Raw genomic sequence first — 19,198 nt, 5'->3', positions numbered from 1 at the left:
AGCCCTTTGTTCTGCTTAATGAGCCTACGCATGACAGGCTTGACCTCCATCCCCGGCCCTGTACCTCCATCCCAATAGTGCCGGGCCCCCTCTGAGACCAACACAGCACAGATGAAGTCATGACTCTGCCCAAACCCTTCAGCTCTCCCTCAGTGGGTCTCAAGACATTCCCTCCCCATCTTCTATGGTTTGTCTAGCTTCTTCTTGTCCTTACGGTTTTCTAGCCTTCTCTCCCACGGGGCTGGATCCAGAATGGAACAGGTATCTCACCACGCAAAACTAAGTTTCTCACCATGATTTCCAATGGATGAAAGACAGACAAGGGTGGCAGATGCATGAATTTTAATGAGGGGTCCTGACTTCAGGTTGAAGATGGCGATCTCGAGCACTCAGGGTATTTTTGGCCAGCGGTTCTCTTGGCTCCAGTCATCTTTCTCTTCTCTGCCAGCAATACTTATCCTCATGTAGGACTGGAGGCAGCATGGCTGATAATTTAGGCAGTAGAGGTAGGGATGTTCAGTCCTTCTGCAAGAGGGTCTACAGACTCCCGTGTTTCCCATGCATCGGAGGGTGTGATGTCTGCCTGGCCAAAACAAACAAAAGACAGATAGTCGGTTTCCACTTAGTAACTTAGATCCGAGGAGTCAGGGAGCAGCATCAGGACCTAAAGCGGGTTAAATAAGAATGAGATGCCACTGCACACCCATTAGGATGACCAAAATCTGGACCACTTGTCAACACCAAAAGCTGGCAAGGATGTGGAACCACGGAAACTCTCCTACACTGCCCATGGCAATAAGAACCCAGACGGCCACTCTGGAAGGCAGTTTGTCAGTTTCTTACAGAACTAAACGCGCACTTACCACGCAACCCAGTCATTGCGTTTCTCAGCATTTACCTAAAGAACTTGAAAACTGATGTCTACGCAAAAATCTGCACATGAACTACTTCATGTAGGCAGTTTGAAAATTAAGTTCCAGAGAAACAAAAGCTATTTCAGGAGGATTGTGACATTCCGGCGCATCTGAAGGGCGGGATGGCGGATGTCCTCCTCTATAGAGTCACCATGACGATCAGTTGGTGGAAGAGTGTGCATGTCACAGCCAGTTGTGGCTCCATTTCCCGAGTAGCAGGGGTGACCTCAGCTTATCATCGCAGCAGGCAGTTGGATCAGTCTCCTTTAGCTCTCTTTGGACCAGTAATCCATAAATAACTGAGTGCTTCCCTGGGGATCAATATTTAATGACTTATACCAACAGCCGCCAATAAAGCGGTCTTAACCATGAAAAAAATCTGCACACGGTGTTTATAGTAGCTTTATTCATAACTGCCAAAAGTTGTAAACAACCGAGATGCCTTCAGTAGGTGAGTGGGTACATAAACTGTAGCACAACCAGGCAAGGGAATATTGTTCAATGTTAAAAAGAAATGAGCTGTCAAATCATGAACAGACATGGAGGAATCTTGAAGGCACATTAGTGAGTGAGGGGAGCCAGTCTGCAAGGGCTTACGTACATACCGTCTGATTTCAACTCTATGACGTTTTGGAAAAGGCAAAACTATGGGGACAATAAAAAGATCAGTGTTGCCAGGGATTGGTGGAGAAGAGAAGTGAATAGGCAGAGCACAGAGTGTTTGATGGGCAGTGAAATTACTCTATATGATCCTCTAATGATCAATTCATATCATTACACATTTGTCTGAACCCAGAGAATATATAACACCAAGAGCGAACCCTAACCCTAAGGTAAAATGCAGACTTGGGGTGATAATGATGTGTTCCTGTAGGTTCATCAGTTGTAACAAACACCCCACTCCGTGGGGGCTGTTGATAATAGGGAAGACTACACATGGGTAGGGACAAAGGATATGGAGGAATACTCTGTACTTTTTTCTCGATTTTGCCATGAAACTAAAACCAGTCTAAAAACATAAGTCTTAAAAAAAGAATCCCTGGGATGGCGAGGTGGCTCAGCGGGTTAAGCTTCTACCTTCAGCTCAGGTCATGGTCTCAGGGTCTTGGGATTGAGCAGGCAGCCTGCTTCCCCTCTCTGCCTGCCTCTCTGCCTACTTGTGATCTCTCCCTCTGTCAGATAAATAAACAAAATCTTAAAAAAAAAAAAAAAAAGAATCCCTTAAAAAACAAATAAAGCTGTTATGAACATTCATGTACAAATTTTTGGAACTAAATTTCCATTTCTCTGGAATAAATGCCCAGGAGTGCCTTTGCTGGCTAACACGGCCAGGGTATATTTAGTTTTTTAAAAGGAAACTGCAAAACTGTTTTCCAGAGTTGTGCCCCTTAATGTTCTCACCAGCAATGTGTAAAAGATCTAGTTTGTCAGCATCTTTGCCAGCATTTAGTCCTGCCATTATCTTTAATTCTAGCTGTCCTACTAGTTAGTTATGCAGTGGACTATTACGTGGTCTTCATACACATATCCCTCGTGGCTAATGAGGTTGAACGTCTTTTGGGGGGCTTATTTGCTATCAGTATATCCTCTTTAGTGAAACATCTTTCTTCTAATTTGATTGTTTTTTAAAAATATTTTATTTATTTATTTATTTGTCGGGGTGGAGAGGGAGAGAGTGAGAGAGGGAACACAAGCAGGGGAAGCAGCAGGCGGAGGGGGAAGCCAACTCCTCACTGAGCAGGAAGCCCAATGTGGCGCTGATCCCAGGACCCTGGGATCACACCCTGAGCTGAAGGCAGACACTTACCAACTGAGCCACCCAGGCGTCCCTAATTTTTTTTTTTTAATTTTTTATTTTTTATAAACATATATTTTTTATATACATATATTTTTATCCCCAGGTCTGTGAATCACCAGGTTTACACACTTCACAGCACTCACCAAATCACATACCCTCCCCAATGTCCATAATCCCACCCCCTTCTCCCCAACCCCCTCCCCCCGGCAACCCTCAGTTTGTTTTGTGAGATTAAGAGTCACTTATGGTTTGTCTCCCTCCCAATCCCATCTTGTTTCATTTATTCTTCTACCCACTTAAGCCTCCATGTTGCATCACCACTTCCTCATATCAGGGAGATCATATGATAGTTGTCTTTCTCTGCTTGACTTATTTCGCTAAGCATGATACGCTCTAGTTCCATCCATGTTGTTGCAAATGGCAAGATTTCATTTCTTTTGATGGCTGCATAGTATTCCATTGTGTATATATACCACATCTTCTTGATCCATTCATCTGTTGATGGACATCTAGGTTCTTTCCATAGTTTGGCTATTGTGGACATTGCTGCTATAAACATTCGGGTGCATGTGTCCCTTTGGATCACTACATTTGTATCTTTAGGGTAAATACCCAATAGTGCAATTGCTGGGTCATAGGGCAGTTCTATTTTCAACATTTTGAGGAACCTCCATGCTGTTTTCCAGAGTGGCTGCACCAGCTTGCATTCCCACCAACAGTGTAGGAGGGTTCCCCTTTCTCCGCATCCTCGCCAGCATCTGTCATTTCCTGACTTGTTGATTTTAGCCATTCTGACTGGTGTGAGGTGATATCTCATTGTGGTTTTGATTTGTATTTCCCTGATGCCGAGTGATATGGAGCACTTTTTCATGTGTCTGTTCGCCATCTGGATGTCTTCTTTGCAGAAATGTCTGTTCATGTCTTCTGCCCATTTCTTGATTGGATTATTTGTTCTTTGGGTGTTGAGTTTGCTAAGTTCTTTATAGATTCTGGACACTAGTCCTTTATCTGATATGTCGTTTGCAAATATCTTCTCCCATTCTGTCAGTTGTCTTTTGATTTTGTTAACTGTTTCCTTTGCTGTGCAAAAGCTTTTGATCTTGATGAAATCCCAGTAGTTCATTTTTTCCCTTGCTTCCCTTGCCTTTTGCGTTGTTCCTAGGAAGATGTTGCTGCGGCAGAGGTCGAAGAGGTTGCTGCCCGTGTTCTCCTCAAGGATTTTGATGGATTCCTTTCGTACATTGAGGTCCTTCATCCATTTTGAGTCTATTTTTGTGTGTGGTGTAAGGAAATGGTCCAATTTCATTTTTCTGCATGTGGCTGTCCAATTTTCCCAGCACCATTTATTGAAAAGGCTGTCTTTTTTCCATTGGACATTCTTTCCTGCTTTGTCGAAGATTAGTTGACCATAGAGTTGAGGGTCTATTTCTGGGCTCTCTATTCTGTTCCATTGATCTATGTGTCTGTTTTTGTGCCAGTACCATGCTGTCTTGATGATGACAGCTTTGTAATAGAGCTTGAAGTCCGGAATTGTGATGCCACCAACGTTGGCTTTCTTTTTCAATATCCCTTTGGCTATTCGAGGTCTTTTCTGGTTCCATATAAATTTTAGAATTATTTGTTCCATTTCTTTGAAAAAGATGGATGGTACTTTGATAGGAATTGCATTAAATGTGTAGATTGCTTTAGGTAGCATAGACATTTTCACAATATTTATTCTTCCAATCCAGGAGCATGGAACATTTTTCCATTTCTTTGTGTCTTCCTCAATTTCTTTCATGAGTACTTTATAGTTTTCTGAGTATAGATTCTGTGTCTCTTTGGTTAGGTTTATTCCTAGGTATCTTATGGTTTTGGGTGCAATTGTAAATGGGATTGACTCCTTAATATCTCTTTCTTCTGTCTTGCTGTTGGTGTAGAGAAATGCAACTGATTTCTGTGCATTGATTTTATATCCTGACACTTTACTGAATTCCTGTATAAGTTCTAGCAGTTTTGGAGTGGAGTCTTTTGGGTTTTCCACATATAGTATCATATCATCTGCGAAGAGTGATAATTTGACTTCTTCTTTGCCGATTTGGATGCCTTTAATTTCCTTTTGTTGTCTGATTGCTGAGGCTAGGACCTCTAGTACGATGTTGAATAGCAGTGGTGATAATGGACATCCCTGCCGTGTTCCTGACCTTAGCGGAAAAGCTTTCAGTTTTTCTCCATTGAGAATGATATTTGCGGTGGGTTTTTCATAGATGGCTTTGATGATATTGAGGTATGTGCCCTCTATCCCTACACTTTGAAGAGTTTTGATCAGGAAGGGATGTTGTACTTTGTCAAATGCTTTTTCAGCATCTATTGAGAGTATCATATGGTTCTTGTTCTTACTTTTATTGATGTGTTGTATCACATTGACTGATTTGCGGATGTTGAACCAACCTTGCAGCCCTGGAATAAATCCCACTTGGTCGTGGTGAATAATCTTTTTAATGTACTGTTGAATCCGATTGGCTAGTATTTTGTTGAGTATTTTCGCATCTGTGTTCATCAAGGATATCGGTCTATAGCTCTCTTTTTTGGTGGGATCCTTGTCTGGTTTTGGGATCAAGGTGATGCTGGCCTCATAAAATGAGTTTGGAAGTTTTCCTTCCATTTCTATTTTTTGGAACAGTTTCAGGAGAATAGGAATTAGTTCTTCTTTAAATGTTTGGTAGAATTCCCCCGGGAAGCCGTCTGGCCCTGGGCTTTTGTTTGTTTGGAGATTTTTAATGACTGTTTCAATCTCCTTACTGGTTATGGGTCTGTTCAGGCTTTCTATTTCTTCCTGGTTCAGTTGTGGTAGTTTATATGTTTCTAGGAATGCATCCATTTCTTCCAGATTGTCAAATTTATTGCCGTAGAGTTGCTCATAGTATGTTCTTATAATAGTTTGTATTTCCTTGGTGTTAGTTGTGATCTCTCCTCTTTCATTCATGATTTTATTTATTTGGGTCTTTTCTCTTTTCTTTTTGATAAGTCGGGCCAGGGGTTTATCAATTTTATTAATTCTTTCAAAGAACCAGCTCCTAGTTTCGTTGATTTGTTCTATTGTTTTTTTGGTTTCTATTTCATTGATTTCTGCTCTGATCTTTATGATTTCTCTTCTCCTGCTGGGCTTAGGGTTTCTTTCTTGTTCTTTCTCCAGCTCCTTTAGGTGTAGGGTTAGGTTGTGTACCTGAGACCTTTCTTGTTTCTTGAGAAAGGCTTGTACCGCTATATATTTTCCTCTCAGGACTGCCTTTGTTGTGTCCCACAGATTTTGAACCGTTGTATTTTCATTATCATTTGTTTCCATGATTTTTTTCAATTCTTCTTTAATTTCCCGGTTGACCCATTCATTCTTTAGAAGGATACTGTTTAGTCTCCATGTATTTGGGTTCTTTCCAAACTTCCTTTTGTGGTTGAGTTCTAGCTTTAGAGCATTGTGGTCTGAAAATATGCAGGGAATGATCCCAATCTTTTGATACCGGTTGAGTCCTGATTTAGGACCGAGGATGTGATCTATTCTGGAGAATGTTCCATGTGCACTAGAGAAGAATGTGTATTCTGTTGCTTTGGGATGAAATATTCTGAATATATCTGTGATGTCCATCTGGTCCAGTGTGTCATTTAAGGCCTTTATTTCCTTGCTGATCTTTTGCTTGGATGACCTGTCCATTTCAGTGAGGGGAATGTTAAAGTCCCCTACTATTATTGTATTGTTGTTTATGTGTTTCTTTGATTTTGTTATTAATTGGTTTATATAGTTGGCTGCTCCCACGTTGGGGGCATAGATATTTAAAATTGTTAAATCTTCTTGTTGGACAGACCCTTTGAGTATGATATAGTGTCCTTCCTCATCTCTTATTACAGTCTTTGGCTTAAAATCTAATTGATCTGATATAAGGATTGCCACTCCTGCTTTCTTCTGATGTCCATTAGCATGGTAAATTCTTTTCCACCCCCTCACTTTAAATCTGGAGGTGTCTTCGGGCTTAAAATGTGTTTCTTGGAGGCAACATATAGATGGGTTTTGTTTTTTTATCCATTCTGATACCCTGTGTCTTTTGACAGGGGCATTTAGCCCATTCACATTCAGGGTAACTATTGAGAGATATGAATTTAGTGCCATTGTATTGCCTGTAAGGTGACTGTTACTGTATATGGTCTCTGTTCCTTTCTGATCTACCACTTGTAGGCTCTCTCTTTGCTTAGAGGACCCCTTTCAAGATTTCCTGTAGAGCTGGTTTGGTATTTGCAAATTCTTTCAGTTGTTGTTTGTCCTGGAAGCTTTTAATCTCTCCTTCTATTTTCAATGATAGCCTAGCTGGATATAGTATTCTTGGCTGCATGTTTTTCTCGTTTAGTGCTCTGAAAATATCATGCCAGCTCTTTCTGGCCTGCCAGGTCTCTGTGGATAAGTCAGCTGCCAATCTAATATTTTTACCATTGTATGTTACAGACTTCTTTTCCCGGGCTGCTTTCAGGATTTTCTCTTTGTCATTGAGACTTGTAAATTTTACTATTATGTGACGGGGTGTGGGCCTATTCTTATTGATTTTGAGGGGCATTCTCTAACCTCCTGAATTTTGATGCTTGTTCCCTTTGCCATATTGGGGAAATTCTCCCCAATAATTCTCTCCAGTATACCTTCTGCTCCCCTCTCACTTTCTTCTTCTTCTGGAATCCCAATTATTCTAATGTTGTTTCGTCTTATGGTGTCACTTATCTCTCGAATTCTCCCCTCGTGGTCCTGTAGCTGTTTGTCCCTCTTTTGATCAGCTTCTTTATTCTCTGTCATTTGGTCTTCTATATCACTAATTCTTTCTTCTGCCTCATTTATCCTAGCAGTGAGAGCCTCCATTTTTGATTGCACCTCATTAATAGCTTTTTTGATTTCAACTTGGTTAGATTTTAGTTCTTTTATTTCTCCAGAAAGGGCTTTTATAACTCTCGAGAGGGTTTCTCTAATATCTTCCATGCCTTTTTCGAGCCCGGCTAGAACCTTGAGAATTGTCATTCTGAACTCTAGATCTGACATATTACCGATGTCTGTATTGATTAGGTCCCTAGCCTTCGGTACTGCCTCTTGTTCTTTTTTTTGTGGTGAATTTTTACGTCTTGTCATTTTGTCCAGATAAGAGTAAATGAAGGGGCAAGTAAAATACTAAAAGGGTGGCAACAACCCCAGGAAAATATGCTTTAGCCAAATTAGAAGAGATCCAAAATCGTGAGTGGGGAGAAAGGGGATAAAAAGAGGTTCAAAAAGGAAGAAAGAAAAAAGAAAAAAAAAAAAAAAAAAAGAAAAGAAAAGAAAAGAATTTTTTTTTTAAAAAAGAAAACACCTAAGAAAAATGTAAAAAAATATATATATATATTAGATAAACTAGTAAAAAATCGTTAAAAAAGAAAAAGGTAACAGTTAAAAAAAAAAAAAATTTTACCCGAAGGCGAGAAAAAGAAAAAAAAAAAAATGAAAAAGAAAAAATTAAATTAACTGCAAGACTAAAAAAAATCACAGGAAAAAAGCCATGAGTTCCGTGCTTGGCTTTCTCCTCCTCTGGAATTCTGCTGCTCTCCTTGGTATTGAAACCGCACTCCTTGGTAGGTGAACTTGGTCTCGGCTGGATTTCTTGTTGATCTTCTGGGGGAGGGGCCTGGTGTAGTGATTCTCAAGTGTCTTTGCCCCAGGCGGAATTACACCGCCCTTACCCGGGGCCGGGGTGAGTAATCCGCTCGGGTTTGCTTTCAGGAGCTTTTGTTCCCTGAGCGCTTTCCGTAGAGTTCCAGAGGACGGGAATACAAATGGCGGCCTCCTGGTCTCCGGCCCGGAGGAGCCGAGAGCCCAGGGCCCCACAGGCGTCCCTAATTTGATTGGTTTTTACTGTTGAGCTTTGAGAGTTGTTTCTATATTTTAGATACAGGTCCTTTCCTTTGTCAGATATATATATGGCTTGCAAATATTTCTTCCCAGTCTGCCGAATGTCTTTCCATCTATCCTTTTCACAGGGCTTCTCATGGAGTAAACATTTTAAATTTTGATTAAGTCCAGCTTATTGATTTTTTTTTTTTTTTTTTGCGGATTGTGTTTTCTTATCTAAGAACTTTTCACCCAACGTCTGAAAGATTTTCCTACATTTCTCTCTAGAAGTTTTATACTTTTAGATCTAATGTTTAAATCTATGATCCATTTTGAGTTAATTTCATATAAGATGTGAGGTTTAGATTAAGGTCCTTCCCTCCCTTCCTCCCTTCCTTTCTCTCTTTCTTTCTCTCTTCCGGATGCCCAATTGCTCTAGCACTATTTGTTGAAAAACATACCTTTCTCCCACTAAATTTCTTTTGCACATTTTGAAAAATCAGTTGGTTGTACACATGTGGGGCTATTTCTGATTTCCTATTCTGTTCCATTGATCCATATGGCTATCTCTCCACCAATACCACACAGTCTTGATTACCCTAGCTATACAAGCCTTGATATCTCGTAGAATGCTTCCTCTGACTATTCTTTTTCTTCAAACTTGTTTTAGCTATTCTCATTCCTTTGGGATTTCTCTATAGGCAGGATATAGCAAAATAATTCTGTCTATAGGTACAAAAAATGTTGCTGGGATTTTAATAGAAATTGTATTAAGAATGTCTATCAATTAGAGAAAAATTGGCATCTTTGCTTGTTGAATCTTTTCTTTTTTAAAGATTTTTTATTTATTTATTTAGGAGAGCACATGAGAGAGAGAGAGTGCACGCTCGCACAAGCAGGGGGAGGGGCAGAAGGAGAGGGTGAAGCAGACTCCCGACTGAGCAGGGAGACTGATTGGGGCCTCAAGCCCAGGACCCTGTGATCATGCCCAGATGCCAAAGGCAGATGTTTTACCCCCTGAGCCATCCAAGCCATCCAAGCTCCTGCTTATTGAATCTTACAATCTATAAACATGGTATGTCTCTTCATTTATTTAAATTTTTTTATTTCTTTTATCAACATTCTGTAGTTCTCAACATACAATTGCTACCTATGTTTCATTAGATATATACTTAAGCATTTTATATTTTTTGGAGTGATTGTGAATGGTACTGTATTTTTAATTTCAACATTCACATGTTCAGTGATCGCATTTAGAAATGTAATTAATTTTTTATGTTTATCTTGTATCCTTCTATGCCTTAATGAATTTAATTATTTAATTATTATTCTAGATTTTTTTTTTGTAAATTCCTTGGAATTTTCTACAGAAAGCATTATGACATCTATAAATAGCCAGTTTTATTTCTCCCTTTCTAACCTATATGTCTTAATTTCTTTCTTGCTCTAATGCACTGGCTAGAACTATTCAGATTTAAAAGGAATGATCTTTTCTGAAGATTAAAAAAAAAATTGATCCACACAACTTGGATGAGTCTCAAGAGCACAGTGCTGACTAAAAAACAAAACCCAATCTGAAAAGATTATATATGATTCCATTTATACAACACTTTCAAAATGATAGAAATTAGAGAGATAAGAAACAGATCAGTGGTTGCCAAAGGGTCAGGATAGCGCAGAGGGTGGAGGCAGGAAGAGAGTGTGTGGGGCTGAGACTCTCCTGCTGTGCAGAAAAGGGGACACCTGGGGGGCTCAGCTGGTTATGCAGGCAGCTCTTGGTTTCAGCCCACATCATGATCTCATGGGTTGTGGGATCGAGCCCCGCACTGGGCTCCATGCTTAGCAGGGTGAGCGGTAGCTGCTTGAATATTCTCTCCCTCTGCCCCTTGCCACACTGGCTCTCACTAACTCTCTAAAAGAAATAAATAAATCTTAAAAAAAAAAAAAAAAAAAAAAGGGAGTAACAGAGGGAAGGTCTTCATATTGAAAGACCAGCTCTGTAACTTGATCACAGTGGTGGTGACATGACTCCACACTTAAGATAAAATGTCATAGAAGTATACAAACCCATTGCAGCAATTTCCGTTTCCTGTTTTGTGTATGGTACTATTAATTCTGTAGAATATAATCTTTGCGGGATAAATTACAAGAAAGGTAAATGGACCTTTCTCTGTACTATCTTTGCAATTTCCTATGAATAATTATTTCAAAATAAAAAGTTAAAATAAAAAAATTGATGAAGGCGTGGAGAAAAGGGAACCCTTGTGCACTGTTGGTGGGAATATAACGGGTGCAGTCCCAATGTAAAACAATATTTTCCTCAAAACACTGCAAATAGAACTATCCTATGAGTCAGCAATCCCTCTTCTGGGTATATTTCCAAAGGAAATGAACACAGGATCTCAAAAGAGATCTGCAATCCCATGTCTACTGCAGCATTACTCACAACTACTCACATAAGAAAACAACAGATGAATGGCTAAAGAAGATGTGGCATAAATATATAATGGAATATTACTCAGCCATGAGAAGGAAGGAAATTCTGCCATTTGCAGCAACATGGATGGAACTTGAGGGCATTGTGTTAAGTGAAATAAGCCAGACAGAGACAAATACTGCATGGTATCACTCATTTATGTAATCCAAAAAAAGAAAAAAAGGGAAAAAAAGTCTAACCCATAGAAACAGGAAGTGGAAAAATGGTTGCCCGGAAGTGAGGTGGAGAAAATAGGGAGAGGTTGGTTAAAGTATACAAACGTTCAGTTATGAGATGAATAAGGTCTGAGAATCTAACGTATGACACGGTGAAGAGGGTTGATAACACTCTATTGTATAATTGACATTTTCTAAGTGAGTACAATTTAAATATTCTCACCAAAAAAGAGATAAATTTGTGAGGTTGTGAGGTGATGGATATGAGGAATTAACTAGACAGAGGTGGGGGGTGGGAGTGGGTCCTTTCACAATCAAATCACCAAGATATACAATTTAAATACCTTATATGTTTATATGCCAATTACATCTCAGCAAAGCTGAAATAAATAAATTAGAACACAAATAAAATAACCTAAGGAGCTATGCAGGGGTTGAAAGAGTAGGAAATGAAGTCAAGAAACCTCAGGTTCAAATCCCAGGTCCCGCTTTACTTGCTGGGTAACCTTTAACAAATTTCTTTACTTCCCTTTTCTACCCTTTCCTCATCTGTAGAGTGTACACTGTAATAGTCCCTAACTCTTAGAGTTGTGTTAATAACTTAATAAGTGGTGGGGTGCCTGGATGGCACAGTTGGTTAAGTGTCTGACTCTTGGTTTTGGCTTAGGTCCTGATCTCAGTGTGGCAGGATTGAGTCCCACCTCCGACTCCATGCTCTCAGGGAGAGTTTGCTTGAGATTCTCCTCTCGCTCTGCCCCTCCCCGCTGCTCACTCACATGCTCTGTCCCTCTCGCTCCCAGCTCAAATAAATAAATAAATATTTTTAAAATAGCATAATAGGGGCGCTTGGGTGGCTCAGTGGGTTAACGTCTCTGCCTTCGGCTCAGGTCATGATCCCAGGATCCTGGCATCGAGCCCCACATCGGGCTCTCTGCTCAGCAGGGAGCCTGCTTCCACTTCTCTCTCTCTCTCTGTCTGCCTACTTGTGATCTCTGCCTGTCAAATAAATAATAAATAAAATCTTTTAAAAATAAATAAATAAATAAGAAGAAAATAAAAATAGCATAATAGGAACGCCTGGGTGGCTCAGTGGGTTGAAGCCTCTGCCTTTGGCTCGGGTCATGGTCCTAGGGTCCTGGGATCGATCCCCGTGTTGGGCTCTCTGCTTGACAGGGAGCCTGCTTCTCTGTCTCTCTCAGCCTGCCTCTCTGCTTACTTGTGATCTCTGTCAAATAAATTAAGAAAAAAAATCTTATAAAAATAGCATAATAAATGGAAAACAAATAGGAACTGGCATATAGCACTAAATAAATGTTAACTAAATAAATTTTGTTATTATCACATAAAGATCCTTTCTGAAGGATCCATTTCTGCCTGTGCTACAACTATGAACTATTAGTCTGGGAATAGTCCCATGAAATTAGACAGACATTAGTCCCTCAGTGGTAGCGAGAGGTGTTTTGTTTTGGTTTGGTTTGTTTTTTTGGAGGCTGTGCACACATGGAAACCAGAGACACAGTTCCTAGTCTATAGTAAACACTCAGTAAACCTTAGCCATTAATATTATTATTATTATTATTATTCCCTCTTGGGACTAAAATCTCTGAAACAGGAAATGATCCTTTGACTGGAAAGAAAAAGAAAAATAATGACCATCACCATTTGCAAATCACCCACTGTGAGCCATTTGGTTTATGTTAAATTGTTAAATGTTCACTATAATCTTCTGAAGTAGACATATCTATTTTTCCTTCTTGCATTATGGAATGGAGGCTCAGAGAGACAGCGTTCTGGAAAAGGCCTGGTAACTGCTAGAGGCAGAGCAAGGCCTCAGACTCCACTCACTATGGCTTCAAGCCTAGAGGCTCTCTGAGGTACAGCGCTGCCTTCTTCACACGCTGAGATGGGGCTGGGAAAGGTTGGTTCCTCCCTGGATAATGACACCGTATGCCACCACTCACTGTATCACCCACATCTTCGTCATATCCCTTCCATGTCCCCTCAGCCCCCTCACCAGAAGTCAAAGACTGTTTACTAATCCCAACATTGTCTCGAACCTACTTATGAATGTAGGTCATGGTTCCTCCTCAGACCTCAGTTTCCCCACCTATGAAATGGGAAGACAAGAGAAAGTTGCCTAGCTCAGAAATTCTCACAGTTTGAGGGCTGTTAGGAATGAAGAAATTGGGGATTTGGGGGTTGGGGTGGAGCTTTATCTCCCAAATGAATAATCTGAGGGAATTTTCAAAATTTCACATGCCCAGACCCCAAGTCCAGAGACTCAGACTCGGGGTTAAGTGCCTTCTAGGGCGCCTGGGTGGCTCAGTGGGTTAAGCCGCTGCCTTCGGCTCAGGTCATGATCTCAGGGTCCTGGGATCGAGTCCCACATCAGGCTCTCTGCTCAGCGGGGAGCCTGCTTCCTCCTCTCTCTCTCTCTGCCTGCCTCTCTGCCTACTTGTGATCTCTCCCTGTCAAATAAATAAATAAATAATCTTTTTTTAAAAAAGTGCCTTCTAAAAGTTTCACATGGCTTGATGGTGAGTTCGAGCCTTTTTCTTGCCTCACCATCCTATCACTCTCCAGGGCTGTCTCCGTATGCATGTGTTAAGCACGGAGGAGCTTCTTAATGCTGTGGACCAAGGGCCTCGTGATGAGTGAACTTGGTAAGGGCGTGATGACTGTGTATGGAGACATTAATGCCAGGCCCCAGTACTGGGGGACCCTTTGACTGGCCCCAGACCACCTTCCACACTATGAAATCCTGTGTCGCGGGGTGCCTGGGTGGCTCAGTGGGTTAAGTCTCTGCCTTCAGCTCAGGTCATGATCCCAGGGTCCTGAGATCAAGCCCCACATTGGGCTCTCTGCTCAGCAGGGAGCCTGCTTCCTCCTCTCTCTCTGCCTGCCTCTCTGCCTACTTGTGATCTCTGTCTGTCAAATAAATAAATAAAATCTTTAAAAAAGAAAGAAAGGAAGGAAGGAAGGAAGGAAGGAAGGAAGGAAGAAAGAAAGAAAGAAAGAAAGAAAGAAAGAAAGAAAGAAATCTGTGTCTCCTGGGAGCAAACTAACTGGTGATTAAAGAGGACCGACTTGAACAAACCTCCAGAGCTGCTCTGCATCCTTTTGGACACTGCCCACCTGAGCCCTGTATATCCAATCCCCAAGTCCTCCCATCCCTCTAGCCCAGGATCCTGGCATCACCCGGAATACAGGTGTAGTAAATAAGATGCTGTCTCAGCTGCCGAACATTGCCATCCAGTATGGGGGGGAGGGGAGCGGGGCGGGGCGGAATTGGTGAAAAGTGAGCAGTGAATAAATAATTACCTAATATTGTAGTATGTTTCATTCCTGCTTAAGGCCAACACTTTGTAAAGCCAATCAGAACTTAGTTGGAATCCCTGCTCTATCTTACTGTCATGTGACCTTGACTAATAATACGACCTGTCTAGGTCCCAGTTCTTCATCCATAAGGTAGCTATAATCAGAGGGTTGTTGTGGAGTGCCTGGGTGACTCAAGTGGTGAAGTGTCTGCCTTTGGCTCAGGTCATGATCCCAGGGTCCTGGGATCAAGTTCCACATCGGGCTCTTTGGTCAACAAGGAGCCTTTTTTTTCCCTCTGCCTGCCTCTCATTCTCTCTCCCTCTGGAAAATAAATAAATAAATAAAATCTTAAAAAAAAAAAAAAAAAAAAAAACAAATAAATCAACCCAGAGGCTTGTTGTAAGAATGTGTAAGAATGGAATGACCTCAGGTCTGTGAATACCGAGCACAGCGCCTGACACATAAGGAGTGACAATGGGAACTATTATGATAGCTACTAGTATTATAATTATTAAGGAATAGTGAGACAGAGCTTATGGAAGGCTTTCCTGGCTAGGGACATCAACTGCACTTTGAGGGTGAGAAGGAGCTCATTGCAAAAATGAACCTGGTGGTGGGGACAAGGTGGAGGGGAGCCACGACCAAAGGCAATGTTGGAGAGGGTTGGTCCATGAGTGGCAGTCATGGGGGATGAAGCTGGGCCACCAACACCTTCAGACCCAACCCTGGGCAGGAAGGAGCAAAAGAAGCCATCTAAGCAAGAGAGGACCATGGTCAGATGAATCTCCTAGAAAGAGTCCCTCTGATAACAGACCTCAATGCAAAGAAAATCTGGAGGTAGAGAAGCCAGTGAGGAATTATTTTGGATGGTCTCACCCAGGAGCTCAGGGCCCAGGTAGCTCAGAGGGGGCAGCCTAAGAGTCTCCCCAGGTCGCACAGATGTTGAGAATGCAGAAAGCACAGGTGAAGCAGCCCCTGTCTCTGAAGGGAGCTTGGAGATGGTTTTGAAACAGAGCACCATCCCAATTGCAAGTGCAACCCAACATCTGTGGGCCCTGGGCATGAATGCATATGGAGGCTCATCTGTCATATGTCTGCATATTTAACAGTTCCGAATCAAGCTAACAAGTGGGACAACTGAAATCTATCCCACGGACCTTTGTGAAATAGCCCTTCATAATGACCTGAAAGAGCAGAGTTGGATCTATAATGCTTGGATTCTTCAGAGTTCTGAGCAAGAACAAGGCAGCAGGAGGGAAGCTGGCTCAGCCCACAGCCCAGCTCTCTTCTCCCTCATCCCCAACTCTGCTCCACACTGTGAGGACTCTCTCATGAGACATGGACACTCCAGCCTGAACATCCAAGCTGGTCCCCTGTCCCTCAAACAGGAGTGTCTCTTGGTACTCCTCCTGCCGAAGGTGCACACATGGTGGGCCCCATCTTCTGGAGAAAGCCCAAGTGTCCCTGGAAGCAGGCACAAGTATTCTCTGGGCAGGGAATTCCAGGTCCCAGCTGCTCAAAGCATGGTCTTGGAACAAGAGCGGGGCACTGTCTCTAAATGGATATATCCCACTTGTCCCCATTGACTCCTAACCCCATGGCGAGGGACTTAATCAGAGGAGGCCCAGAGTAGGACCAGGATCAGAGAAAGAGGTGTCTCTCTTCCCAGAGTCTAAGAGCAACTCTAAGAGTCTAATTCCCTAATTCCCAGAGTCTAAGAGCAATACTGAATTGAGAACAAATTATCTCATGGATCAGAGTGAACCCCTTTTATCTGTCTCCATGTCACACACCATGCTTTACATAACACTCCTGGTATCTGACCTCTCTGTAGAGAGCACAGTTCAGGGATGAACGACTGTGTTGGATAAATGGGGCCCAGAGAATAGGATTTGCGGTATCAAAGCAAGGAAGACACCCAGGTGCTCTAGATTCCCGATCAGAATTCTCGAATATTCTCCATGGGTTAGTCTTCTCCCAGGCTAGATTCTTAGGTCAAATGAGACAGGCTTCCATGTCCCTCAGAGTCTCACACAGTTGGAAGGCACACAGCATATATTCCTTAAATGCTTGAAGAAATGATGAGCGGGGCACCTGGGTGGCTCAGTGGGTTAAGTCTGCCTTTGGCTTAGGTCATGATCCCGGGGTCCTAGGATCAAGCCCCGAATCGGGCTCTCTGCTCAGCAGGGAGCCTGCTTCCTCCTCTCTCTCTGCCTGCCTCTCTGCCTACTTGTGATCTCTGTCTGTCAAGTGAATAAATAAAATCTTTAAAAAAAAAAAGAAAAGAAATGAATGAGCAACAACTACATTTATTAGGGCTCACAATGCACTAGGCGCTGTGCACTCCATTATACCATCTCCCACTTCCCACAATCCTAAAATAGATTCTAGGGTTCCAGCCTCACAACTGGGGAAGCTGAAGCGTGGATGGTGATAGGAGCAGAGTCTGACAGTGGTGAGTGGAGGAGCTGGGGTGACTGAATGATCGAATCCATGAAAGAACGGAAGAACTGAAAAATGAACAAACTCATTTATAAATGGGTTAGTTCACGTGCTTTATTTTTTTAGCACTGGAAACCTTCCGATCCTTGGGGCTGTGGAGTCTCCAGCATCAAAAGGCATCTCAGCCAAGTTCCCTAGAAACCCAAGGATTTGGACTCTACTCAGTCCTTGTCCACCCCCAACCTTTTCACCCCCAAGATGGAGCAACTCTCCCTCCCAGCGGTTCTCCCCCTCTCTCAGTACAGGGCTGTGCCTTCAAGTCTCTTGACTTCCCCAGATATGCTCCTCAACCCACTCTGATAGCCTTTCCTGCAGCTGGTAGAGGAGGAACTATCTTCAAGACTGTAACTATCACCCCATTGCTGTGGCCAAGCCCCAGCAATGTCTCTCTGCTACCTCTTAACCCTCATCCTGCCATCCCCCCAACCCCACCCTCAATCCATTTGGAGCATCGTTCCTTATGATTGATGGACACAAGAAACATATTTGTGAGTTTTAATGGAATGTGGGAGCTAAGGAACCTGAAACAAAGCCCTTTCTAATCCATGAGGTCTATTTATAGGCCCTCTACTGCCAGGTCTGGCCCTTTGTTTTATTGGTTGCGTGTGTGAGGAACGGTCCAGGGCTCCTCTCTTTCAACAGTCATTGGCTTGACTGTTAGGTAACGACTAGGGACACAGCACCGTTTACGATTTGCGCAGCGTACGACACTGTCTTCATCATTTTTGCACACCAACCGGCATTTTCCATCCATCCAACACTCCTCTGCTGGGCACAGGAACAACCATTAAGCAGATGTTAGTATCCCTCCTAATCAATAGCCTGGTCCCAACTTAAGCTCACCTGGGTCCAGCCACAACTCCATCCCCAAACCTCCTTAACCATATTCACCAAATTCAAACTCAGAACCCAGTCCAGTCTTAAGTAGAACTCCCAGCCCTACCCAACTCAATGTCCCTTGAGCCTGAACTCCAAGTCAAACCTAAATTTAATCAAGTAACCAACCTCAATCCTGAGCAGCAGTCATCAGACACCCCGCCCCATTTAGTACCAACTCCCAGTTTCAGCCCAAGCTCCAGGCTACCCAACCCCAGCACCACCTTCACTCAACTCCAAGTCCCATCCCCTCCCCATCCCACCCCAAGCCATCAGGAGAGCCCTACACCTTACCTCCAGCTCATCCTAATCTTCCCCTTACCATCCAACCCCAAGGTCTTTCTCCCCATCACAGCTCACCCTCAGGCTCTAATCTTAATGCCCTCAAGCCCCCAACAAGTCCCCAATCTGCACCCAACCCCATCACCCCTAAATCTTCTCCCAAGATCCCACCAGAATACCATCCTGCCCTTAAGTGTCAGGTGCCCCCAAAGAGCTACCATCCCACCACCTTGGGAAAGAAGAATCAGAGAGATGTGGATGTGAGCTGATATGGGAAAACCTCCCAAACCCCATCAAATGAGGAGTTTTGTGCTGCCTGAAGTGGAGAGGAAAGGAAGGCAAGAGGTTCATAACCAAGATCCTAGACACTTGAGAGAGACCCAAGTTACCTGAGACCATGGGTTCCGTGGCCAGAAGAATGACAAGAAAGAGGAAAAGAAACTTCATGGCTGGCAGGTCACAGGAGAAAGAAGTGGCCGTGCTGAAAGGGATGGAAATAGAGTTCTCTGTAGCAGGGATGAGCCTTGCTTTTATTAGCAGGGCTGTGGGCAGTGAATTATAGCAAGAGAGGCTTTATAGGAGATCAGCCAGGCCAAAGGACAATGTGTAGCAGATATCCTTACCAAGTACAAGATGATAGTGTGGGAAACTGGCCAGCACCCGTACCAACAGTGACTTTCCTCCCTGCTGAGGAGATAGTTAGATTAAAGCCCATTGGCCTCTCAAGACCCATAGACGAACTCATTAATTAATACATAAATATCTATTGGGGAGCACCTGGGTGGCTCAGTTGGTTAAGCATCTGCTTTTGGCTCAGGTCTTGATATTGGGGTCCTGGGATCCAGCCCTGTGTCCAGCCCCAAGGTCGGTGGGATTCTCTGCTCAGCCGGAAATCTGCTTCTCTCTTTCGTTAAAAAATTTAAGAAAAATATTTTTTAAATACATAAATACTTACTAAAAATACTTATTCTCAGCTTTCTAACAGAC

At 42.7% G+C, this 19,198-nt stretch overlaps 1 protein-coding gene across 1 annotated transcript; it reads right to left on the bottom strand.

Annotated features, from left to right (window-relative positions):
- Positions 1-331: 331 nt before the first annotated feature.
- LOC131807628 (beta-defensin 119) lies at positions 332-18,805 on the bottom strand. Its single transcript, XM_059133158.1, has 2 exons — positions 18,601-18,805; positions 332-583 (listed from the first exon to the last, which is right to left on the bottom strand). The coding sequence occupies exons 1-2, from the start codon at positions 18,656-18,658 to the stop codon at positions 390-392; spliced, it is 252 nt and encodes an 83-aa protein (XP_058989141.1). The 5' UTR covers positions 18,659-18,805; the 3' UTR covers positions 332-389.
- Between the last annotated feature and the right edge of the window lie 393 nt (positions 18,806-19,198).

The sequence above is a fragment of the Mustela lutreola genome, chromosome 9 (genome assembly GCF_030435805.1).
Source record: "Mustela lutreola isolate mMusLut2 chromosome 9, mMusLut2.pri, whole genome shotgun sequence".
NCBI classification, from domain to species: domain Eukaryota; kingdom Metazoa; phylum Chordata; class Mammalia; order Carnivora; family Mustelidae; genus Mustela; species Mustela lutreola.
The sequence above is the reverse complement of the archived record's forward strand: the minus strand, read 5'-3'. Positions and strand labels throughout refer to the sequence as shown.